Source organism: Dermacentor andersoni, chromosome 6 (genome assembly GCF_023375885.2).
Source record: "Dermacentor andersoni chromosome 6, qqDerAnde1_hic_scaffold, whole genome shotgun sequence".
NCBI lineage: Eukaryota > Metazoa > Arthropoda > Arachnida > Ixodida > Ixodidae > Dermacentor > Dermacentor andersoni.
In genome coordinates this window covers 148,595,311-148,606,239 of record NC_092819.1, presented here as the reverse complement: position 1 = coordinate 148,606,239, position 10,929 = coordinate 148,595,311, and the positions used below count along the sequence as shown (strand labels likewise).

The window sequence follows — 10,929 nt, the reverse complement described above, 5'->3', positions numbered from 1 at the left end:
GCGCGGGATTCACATAATTTTCTAGGTTGTGAAGTTATATGCTTATATTGCATTATAATAGTTACATTTAATAGTTACATTCCAAGAGGGAAAAATCGGCTGTCATGTCCGCGGTAACTTTGATTTAAACGGCTTCAATCCAATGACCGTTCCTTGATCGCCGACTTCCATGGGAATGTAGTTGTCAAAATGTCAAAATTGGTACTGAATTCAAGAAGTTAATGAACGGCAAGAAGGCAGAAGCTTGCCGACTGCCTCAGGAAAATAAGGTGACTTGTTGAGCAGCTTGGTCAGGGAACCGTGCAATGGTTAAACGCCTATCGAAAATCCCCCAAAATATGAACTGAGGCCGATAAAAGTGTAGGAATCTTGGGAAAGGTTAAACCGATCAAAATCTCAGGACATCACTAGCTTAAACATAAAGATAACTTTAAGATAAAAAACAATAACATATTTTGGCAGGGAGGTCAAATTTATGGGCAAATAAATTGGCTCTTGAAAGAGTTCAGCTGAAACCCGATGGTACGAAATAAGGTGAAAGTGACGTAACGTGTTGAAGATAGGTCCAGTTGGTCATATGGCTGACGCCAGCGCCCGGCAACTATCCGATGACAAAACATATAAGCGAGATGCTTAGTCGTCACTCTTACAGGATGAGTCCTTACAGGGTGGGGCATTAGTCTGAAATTTGAGACGTGCAGTACATAATAATAATTACAATGCATTCTACGGTGTCATTCTTCGAAGGCTGATACCGTTTTTCGCACAATGAGGATGCGTGCCGACTGTCACCTTGCTCGAACTGCCAACATTTCTTAATGATGTCCTCGACAGTCCCACAACTCTTGAATGCAATAATTGTGAAGAGTTGTGCACGAGGCCTTTGAGCACGCGGGCAGCGTTTCTTGCGTTCGATACCTGCTAGTCTGCATTGCGGCTATATTACAAAGGCAGAACGGAAATATGGTAGGAGTTATGGAGAACAAACAAATACTTCATGTATTATTGCAAAATAATCTTAAATAGCGGTCATATTTCACGCACGTGAATAACCGTGACAGGGCAGCGCTTTGACGACTACTGTATATGTCAGGCCCAAAAGTGCACCCGGCTCGGCAACTAGTAGATGTGACGTGAATGTGTGAGCAATTTTGGCCACAGTATCCGAATGGACGACGAGAAAGAAACAGTTCGCACAATTACTACGTAATACCTTTTGCCCCAAGGTGCAAAATCAAGTTCATGCATCCATCCTAATACCTAAACACATCTTTTCTCGATTTGTAGGTGCTGCAGTAAGCCATCAGTGCGGAAACCAAAATTGCTTGGGAAATAATAGGGTTACCTTAACGGAACCGATAGGTGAAAATTAAAAGCCGTCCGTGACGGCTTCTCTCGAAGACGATGCGCGACACTGAGAAAGCTTTACCTCGGGCATCCTATCTAAATACATGGGAATTGAGAAATCTTTTTTTCTCGGCAACCACAGCTCCAAAGTTGATTAGGTCTGCTGCATTTAAAAGAAACATTTTAAATATAGTTACAATTGGTCGCAAATTTTCCATGTAGGTCGTAAATTTTTTAATAAAAATTGGCAAATATCGCATATTTTCAGAACGAAAGTACCTGAAGCTCAGCAATCAAGAAAGATATCACGACTTTGTCATTTGCACCTAAAAGTACACCTAAAGCAGACAAAATTTATATATTATACATGACTCTCAAAAATACCACTAACTTACGAGAATAACTTTTGCCAAACCCTGGTAAACAAGGTAACAAATTCACACAAAATATAAATCGACATAAAAAATTTGTCCACTTTGGATGCTTGCATGGATGCCGCTTAGAGAACTGCGACACCTATTCTAGGTGCACAGTTGCGAATTTATAAGCATCGTGCTTCTATATTTTTGGAAGTTTACCAAATTATGAAAATTCCTTTTAGAACAGCAAGACCGAATTCAAAATTCTGCTTCTCACATTCACTAGAATTTAACGCCTTCTTTAAAATGCAACAAATTTAATAAAAATCGGCCCAGTGGTTATCTCAGAAACGCCTTTCTGACTTTACATGTATTTGAATACGTGACATCGGAAGTTATATCGGAAGTTAGATTTAGCCCGAGCTAAATCTGCCGCGAAGCGCTTCCGTCGTTTGTCCTTGCCCTTCGACCTCGCAGAATTAAGGAAATAAAAAAAACAAGAAAGAAACCTGACTGCTTTTCGGGAAGGCTCTGAAAAGCCCGGAATAAATCAGTGCTAGATTTGCCTCCCATCGCGACTAAACTTTCTTAAGATCACAAATAATTTCCAGCCGATGAGCGACCGCTCTTTATCAAGAACACTTATAGTGCCAGCGGGACAAGCTTTGCAGTGAAGTGCAGTGCACCAAAATTACTTTTAATTATTTTATTTTTGTTCCGTTGACGCCATTATTACGTCACCGCTGAAAGTTTGAAAAGCTTAAGGTCAACAGGCCATGTGGTGGCATTTTCGCAAACTAAACCCTGCTGTCCAGAATAGCTGGATACGTTCTGAGCCGTCTGGACACCAAAAGTATTATTATTATTATTGAACAGGAGGCAGGCCGTCGCCTGGCGACAACTCCAGACGAACACCTTCCCTAATTCATTCCGTCTGAAACGTATCTTCCCAGATATGCATCAGGATGACACGTGCATATTGTGCCAGGAAGGACCAGCAACACTCAAACACATGCTGTGGGAGTGCGATGTAGTTATAGGAGGGATGGCAGTTACTCCGGAGACCCTGTCGTCGAGGTGGGCCGCCGCTCTGCGTAGCTCATACCTCGGAATCCAGATGTGGGCAGTCCAGCAAGCCCGTGAGGTGGCGTTGAGGCAGGGCCTTGACGTTCCCCCGTGGGAGCCCTGAGCCCGGGTCGCGCTAAACCTTGCCGGACGTACAAGAAAGTTGTATCCATCCATCCATCCATCCATGCATTATCTTTTTTTTGTAATATTGATGCAAAACTTTTTGAGGGTTGGTACGAATTTTTTCAGACGATCACTATGGTGAAATTTCTTTTTTGAATGTCTCAAGATGCCCATGCCCTCACGCAGGAAAGGAAGATATGTTTTCTATCCTCATACAGACCCCGTTTTCAGCCTTTTCAAAAGAACGTTGTATTTCTTTGAGATAATGCCCGGAAAATGTTTGTAGATGGGGTTCTGGCTGCATGGCCCTGAATGCAACTAAGAAGTACGCGTTTGTCAATCAAGACTTGAGGGGAAACAGCTCAGAATAAGAGGACGTGAGGAATGAGCAGGGTCCCTGTCTCTCATTCTGTTATTGTGTGCTGTTTCCGCTGAAGTCACAAATCACCGAACCCAATTCCATTCGCTTCTGCTTTGAGTCGAGTTCAGTATTTCAACCTTATACGAACGCAAGTTTTGATGTACGCATCTTCTCAAAGCAGATTGGTGAAAAATAATGTAGGTGCGAGTGAGAGGGAGAAATTTATATCCACCCGAATTATAGCATGTTGCTCACAAAGTTTTGTTAGTTTGTTTTCATTTGGTTTACTTTGTTAGCTGCATTCGCGTGGATGGCCAATTTTTCCCTTCAATGCACTTTCCTTCAACTTGCGGGTATCTGCAGAACTGATTTGCTATAAAGTTATTCTCACTAGGCGTTGGACTTTTTGTGTCTCAAGGATATACTTTTTGGATGGTGGGAAATATATAGGCGAGACGGTTATACACAATAGTCACTAAGCTTGTCATAAGCGATACTCATTGGACAAGCTCCAGCTTTCAAGTTAGGAGGAGATAGAGAGTGTTGGAATTGCAGGTTGGAATCATAACAAATTGAGTCAGTTATTTTACTTTATATTTATTTACAGCATACTGCAGACGCTAAATGGGTCCTAGCAGGAGGGGCCAAACAAAAAGAGAATGACAATAACAACTGCAAAAACCACAGGAAATTACATTGCAGTAAAGAATATATGAACAATGAGACATAGCAGGAACAGAAATCAATAAATCTGCAACTGTCAATAAGTAATTTTGTCAAAGGCATCAATACTGCAGTGGTTAGTAGATCAGTCGGGAGTAAATTCCATTGAGTTATTGTGCGCGGAAAGAAAGAGTATTTCTTTCAAATGTGTGAGATCAATGAAATCCTTGAACTACTTTTATGTTATCAATTAATTATTTCATTAAATTTCAGGGAAGTGGAAGTCCCAGCAATGAAGTTGATTAGCGTGAAGAAATGAAAATGCTAAATGAAGAATAGCGCAGTAAAGGCTATTTATGAAGGTCTCATAGTCCACGGAGCGGTAAAAATGCAATAAATATAGGAGTACGTTTAGCAAACAATATTGTGATACAAAAGACGTTTATGTGGCTGTGTACAGTAATGGGATACGGCACTAAAGCTTATGTGCCGTATCCGCCAGCACACCAGCACACCGCCACCGCCTCATCCCGAGTGTAAGCGGTGAACGACTTGGCATCGTTCAGAAGTTCCTGTTCTTAATAGTCTGATGATGAGTCCTTGCTCAGTGAAGAATGTATATTTTATGTCAACGCATCTCGTGCCGAAAAAGGCAACGAACTTTGCCATAATCAATTTCTTGCAACCGTCGTGTCTGATTCAAGCGGTTTTTACTAAAAAGTATATTATCTATTAACAACATCGACCCTCACGCAGTGTTGTAATTGCTGAGGAACAACGAAAACCTACGTTCAGGTTATTGGTCATTCGTAGGCAAAAAGAATTCGTGTTCAACAAGGCCAAAAGCAGCAGACGCACCATAAATAAAGACGTTCGACTTCACTGTCTCGGAGTGGCACTGAAAGTCAATGGGAAGTTGAATATCAGCATCGTCTCTAACGTGTGTATATATATATATATATATATATATATATATATATATATATATATATATAATGTAAATAATATGTATAGTGTATAGTGTATATATAGTATAATATAATAAAATGTATAGTGTAAATAGTGTATTCTTTCATCCAAAACGTGAGTACCAAGAACAGGTGAGCAAAATTGGTTCTAACATTCTGTGTGTAGTATATCGCAGCATCATTCTATCTCCAAAATATTTTGCTCCGGTGCAGCCTTACGTTAATTTTTTCGATCTCCATTGCGTCGACTCTATTGTAAATGCGCAGTCACCTGCGCGCTGAGCGCACTTTCACGAAGAACTCGACGAAGGCGATGAGGCAGGCGAGGCCCAGACCGGCGAGCAGAACAACGAAGACCCCGCCCACTTTGGGGAGTCCCAGCTCGCTGGCCGAACCTGGCCTAGACGGACCGTCTTCCTCGGGGCAGCGCCTGCTTGGATCCTGCACTTTCCACCAGCGTTCCTTCAGCATGTGTAAGGTTCCGTTTTCTTGTAACCGCAGAATAGCCGACGAGAAGAAGCTTCGGTACGGCGACCCTGTTGGGGTGGTGGTAGAACACAGAGTCCGATTGGTTTGCATACGTCGATATCACTTTTTGTGTTTCGCATAGATATAACGGTGAGATCTTGCACTTTTCAGTTTCACTGCGCTGTTTTTCTGTGAAGTTTACAAAAAGCGCTATCGCTATGAGCAGAAGCAAAGTACGTCGTTGCTTACTCCTAATTGAATAAAACTGCACTCGATGGGATATTTTGAAGTTTAATCATGTATGAAAGACTAAATAACTGGATGCCCTCGACTGGAATTCTGGCGGTTACGTTATGCCACCTTTCCTTTCTAGCATATAGCAGACACTCGCTCGTGCCGAGGGCACCGACCAACTTCTTCGTCGTTCTCGCGGCTGCTCGTCTCTCGCGGAATCACATCGTAATAAAATATATATATATATATATATATATATATGCTGAGCTAAAAGCGCCTGCAACGGAAAGGCAATGGCGTTGGCTCGAGTCCCGGAACAGGTTGACCTTTTCTTCAACTGCGAGGGTTTTCTTTCAAGGAACCCGTATGGGTTTATATTGTAGCAGTCGCTACAATTGTGGGGATGTCTCATTTTGCCTTTATTACGGCAACTGCTACTGTGAAGAAGTAACACCTCCCCGGCAACTACTTGGTGCCCCACAACACCCTGACGATGCGGACGAAGTATCGCGGCAATTAAACACATTCTTCTTCTTCACAACGCTCGCCTGATGAGGAGCCCTTCCAGTGGAGTTGTAGGTGTCGCACCTCAATGGTGCGCGAGATGAAACCATCGAGAATAAAGGGGGCTTTAGTCAGCGCCCAGTGAAATATTAGATTACGTTAGCCTGACGTCACCTCATGTGCACCTCCAGCAGCTCAAATGCGGCGCAAATGTGCCGGTGGAGTGCGCGCGCACAAAGCTAACACCAGCAGCGACAGGCATAACATTCACTGCCCATACCGCTCAACGAAGCTGACTGAGCAGTGATGGTGCGTCGACGTCATTTAGATATAGAGATAAAGAGAAGTGTACCCTTAGCTGTTGTGTATATTTGTAGAAATAATCAATTAAAAAAATGATAGTAGACGAAAATAATTCTTATCCACGTTTTTCTTACTAAGGGAGTGGTGGTTTGCAATAAGGCTGCTATCCTCCCGTCCATTTCATTGGGTGTTTGTGTGTGAGTACAAAATGGGCTGCGGGAGTGCACGGGAGAATGGGTGCAATGTTTTATTGCCAATGCACCGCATGCTTACTGTGAAAGGCGTGGATTGAATGCCCACCTGTCATCAGTTATGTTTCCGCCCGCTGTAATTTTCCTCACCCCGTTACTTCTCAATTTTATTTTAGCATAACTGTTACCTTCGCGGATGCTTGACCTGGCGTGGTCAGTTACATTGTGCTGCTGGGCCTTACAAGAAAATGAGCCCTTGCGATTTCCTTATTCCTCTCGTTCAATGATTTACATAGTGTTTCATTAGTAAGGGTTTATTCCAACAAACTATAATTTTCAATATTGTCTGTATGCGTTCCTTAAAATGAATTACACGTTTCTTTTGTGAAAAGTGTCAGCAATTTTAGCCCTAAATTTTAGTATTTATTTTCTCTCGGCGTGTTTCGTGCTGGCTGTTTTGAGCCACGGTCTCCCACCACAGAACTTGTCTTCATATGAAATGTTCATTTGATACAGACTGTATGTACTGAGTGTAGACTTAGAATGGAGGCTTGGCTGCGCATCAGCATTCCTACAGTCCAATTACATGACTCTATCGAGAATGGTCTTTAAAAACACGCCATGTCACCTGATTTACTGCTACTTCTATAAATAAATATAAATGTTATTGCTATCTTAAGAAAAGTGCACTCAGCTGTTGAACCAAATGACTGTTTATTGCAGAAAACTTCTTTCAAACAAGTGTGCTCCTATACTAAGCATCAGGATAATAACAACAACCATGCCAAGAATAGTTTCTTCTCGTATGAATCGTGAAAGGAAACATCGGCACAGTAGCACCGCAAGGTCGGTGTTATTGCTACTCTGACATTGAATTTCCCTTGCAATTCCATACATTTACATTTATTTTCTTGTCAGCGCATGTACCTTTAGAAACCCCTGAAATATCTGTGCGTCTCTCTGGATACCAATGAACACACCCTTGAAATGCCCATGAAATATGTATCTGAATATCTCTAAAACACAGCCAACCATTGGGCATTCCTAATAGCTGGGTGGGTTTGTTACTGGCCATATTAAATCTGTTTACAGTGCAAAGCTAAGTCGAAAAACAAAGCGCAAATTCCACAAGAACAGAACTCCGTATAAACAGAAAGCTTGTCCACCAAATCACCATGACATGCACCATTCAATTAATGTTGAGCACATTCCATTTGAGTGTTGAGTTTTTGTTTCATCTTCCCCAATATAGTGAGATTGTTTCCAAGTGCTCAAGAAGGGCGCAGCACTGGGGGTGTCCTGCTTGTGTTAAAAGAAATAATGGTGAGCCTACTAGCACGTGCCTATTGAAACCTTCACTTGGACCACGGTGTCAGGTGTGTTTACAGTCTGCATTTAGGCGTATCCTTGTGGGTAAGCGGGCGCATTTATAAGCGCTCCCAAAGTGATATCACAAAAGCAGGCGCCTTCTGGTGAGCGCACAAAAGGGGAAGCGCTGCTACTGAAAGGGCACGATATAACTTCACACTGCTCTCACATCAAACATACGAGTAGGAAATGAGTCACGTTATTCAATACATCCAAACCACTGTTTTTCTTGTTGGGGAGTTAGGTTCATTAATTATGATTATAGCAAAGTGCAGCGAGTGTGATAACATTAAGGCGAATGAGGCTTTCAACACCCAGAATTATGTCTACAGGAGTGCACTTTGTCCGTCTTCAAAAACAGGGACTCTGTCAGGGGTAAACTCACCTCATCCTCCCCTAGTTGAAGCGCTGCATGCTCTAGCCTGCAGTGTCAGCGACAGAGGCTCTATAGTTCAGTGTATAGGTCTGCTTGTCGAGCAGAAAATCTGCATTCATTGACGCATTTCACAACCGGCTCACAGATCACTCTAGTTAGTTAAAGGACCTCTGCTGCATGGCATATTGTATATTATTCGCGCATTTGTTCTCGGACTAGAACAAATTTTCGAGTCGCAACAATGGTGCAAGCGTTCATTCTCTTACTGCACTACTACTCTGTCTTCCTTGATAAATGATAATCGCGTGGTCAAGGACACGAACGCACCGTTAAAGTTTGAGGTCGTATCAGTGACCCACTGTAGAAACAAGGCAATGAGGGACACATAGAGCACAGATGTCGATTATGCTCAGTCGTCTCTGTGTGGCTCCTCTATATAGTAGTTGAACTTTCCACCAGTTTTTGCGAACAGTGTTAGATTTCCTGCGTCATTTGAGGTAATCATCCGTAATTCGGCGGTATTCATTCACCCAAGGATTTATTCCCTTAGGAAACATGCACATGAACCTTCCCGCAGTTCAGGACATACAGGACGCGAGCCTCAATGCGTTACACGGACAGGGCTGTTTCTATATTCGTGGCGTTGTTTCGATGTGCGCACAGCATAAGTCCAAAGTGGTGCAGGCATGTGTTTCTAATCACCGCCATTTTCTAGCTAAGATATTTCTAAGCAGAAATATGTACCTCGGCAATGTAGCAGCAGGAACTTGTTGTCCAAACTACGCCTTTTTTTGCTTTCCGCCAGATTTCTGGTCACTTAACAAGTAATATCGAATACATTCAAAACAGCACTCCTTAACCATATAATTCCCAACGTATCATAAGGCTGCGCTGAGTTTCATGTCGCAAATCGCTGATTCAAGCCCGGGAAACCTCATACAAAGCTCATAGTTGCATTTTTGATATGCTGGAGCAACGTTTCAGTTGTGGATAGTTTGACAAGCTAATTACAAAATATTTATTACTACATAAATTAGGTTAAAACGAAAAACAGTTCTTAGTTTTTTGTTCGTGTCCAGATACAAATGTCAGCAATTTCTACGGTTTTTCCTTGATGTGCAAGTGCATTTGGGTATTACAGGGTTAATCGAAATGGGCGCCACATACCGTGAGGCAGCGCGATCCCGTATCCCTTGGAGTCCAGTAGCCCACCAATCTGCGTCAGCCGGCACTGGTGTTGGACCACGTATTCGATGCTGGTGGACTCCATAAGGAAAGCGTAGCCACCGCTTTGCACCCGTGCCACACCTTGTGCGTTCGAAGATACCATGTCCTCTCTCATGGCATGCCACATGCGCTCGTACGTTTCGTGCCTCGAATCCTGCGCCGCGATAACGATACATGAGTTTCTGTGAAAAAAACAATGATGCACAATATATTTGAGGCTCAATTCACAAGTCTTTTCAGTTGTAAGCGTTGCGTGCTATTCACCGGCCCGTTTCTCTAATATTAAGCGCGGCGTATGGGCTGCATGTCATGTGGTGTTACCTACAAACCTACCGCAATAGCATCTAACAGGGACAGCTGTTTTGGGCGCATTCCCTTTTTTTCTTGATTTTCACCGTTGTCTCCTCTGGGATCCCAAAATCATTTCCGAGAACATTAGAAAGAAACAAAAATTGTACCGCGAGTATTCAAGCTTGCGACCAACAATTTTTACGCGCCGTTTCCTACTTCTGAGCCACTCCGCCGAAACTAGTCATGTCCTCTGAAAACAAGAAAGTTGTCAGATTCACTAACTAAATACTAAAAGGTTGCGTATCAAAAAAACCACTGCATTCTTGGTAAGAAAAGACAGGAAAGTTATAGTACAATTCACTGGCTGTTGAAGGTAGTAATTACTGACTCATCGACTCACACTTCTATTAAAAAGACAATCGTAAGTACTTAACATATACTAGTAACCATATGCGCGATTAAGTAGTTCTGTTATCAACTTAACTTAAACACAAAGAACAGTACAGTGCTGCCTTCTGGGTTTACACTACCGCATTCATCATCATATAAGTTCAATGCTATTGTAACCGCAATAAAAGAGAGCGATAAGCATTCGTTATATTCATTCAGAATCAAATAATGGTAAATCAATGTTTACAGAACGATGACTTAGGACATTACGGTACAGTTACTTCGGACAACAATGTACATGAAATCACGAAATAACAACAAACCATAATACACATACCCGACAACAAAAGCGCTACGCGACATATGTTCTCAGAGCAACTTTATTAGTTTTATATCCCCGCTCCAGGTGATTGAAATGAAGGTTTGTAGAGATCAAGTTTCGTGCTCGGCACTGAAATCCTTGCAAGCACCGTGGTGCAGTCGAATATTCAAGTACGCAATGCACAGAAAACAATTCAAAACGATCCACTCTAATAATTTCTGTAATATGATAAACGTTCACCTTATACCCTACTCTCTTTGTTTCTATTTGGCGCTTAGCGGCCTAGGTCATATGGTCTAAAATTGTTCAGTGTGAACCCATTATCCCTGCTACAAGTACTAATAAATAAATTGTCATACTGGCCGC

The 10,929-nt window shown here is 42.3% G+C and overlaps 1 protein-coding gene across 3 annotated transcripts in view; it reads right to left on the bottom strand.

Annotated features, from left to right (window-relative positions):
• Nucleotides 1–4,980: 4,980 nt before the first annotated feature.
• LOC126523656 (glutamate receptor ionotropic, kainate 2-like) overlaps nucleotides 4,981–10,929 on the bottom strand; it is a 188,529-nt gene continuing 182,580 nt past the window's right edge. For all 3 annotated transcript variants that reach the window (XM_050172254.2, XM_050172255.2, XM_055066949.1), the window contains 2 exons: nucleotides 9,501–9,714; nucleotides 4,981–5,425 (listed from right to left, as the gene is read on the bottom strand). In XM_050172254.2, coding sequence (XP_050028211.1) covers nucleotides 5,157–5,425; nucleotides 9,501–9,714 — 483 coding nt within the window. In that variant the 3' untranslated portion in view covers nucleotides 4,981–5,156. The remainder of the gene's footprint in view (nucleotides 5,426–9,500; nucleotides 9,715–10,929) is intronic.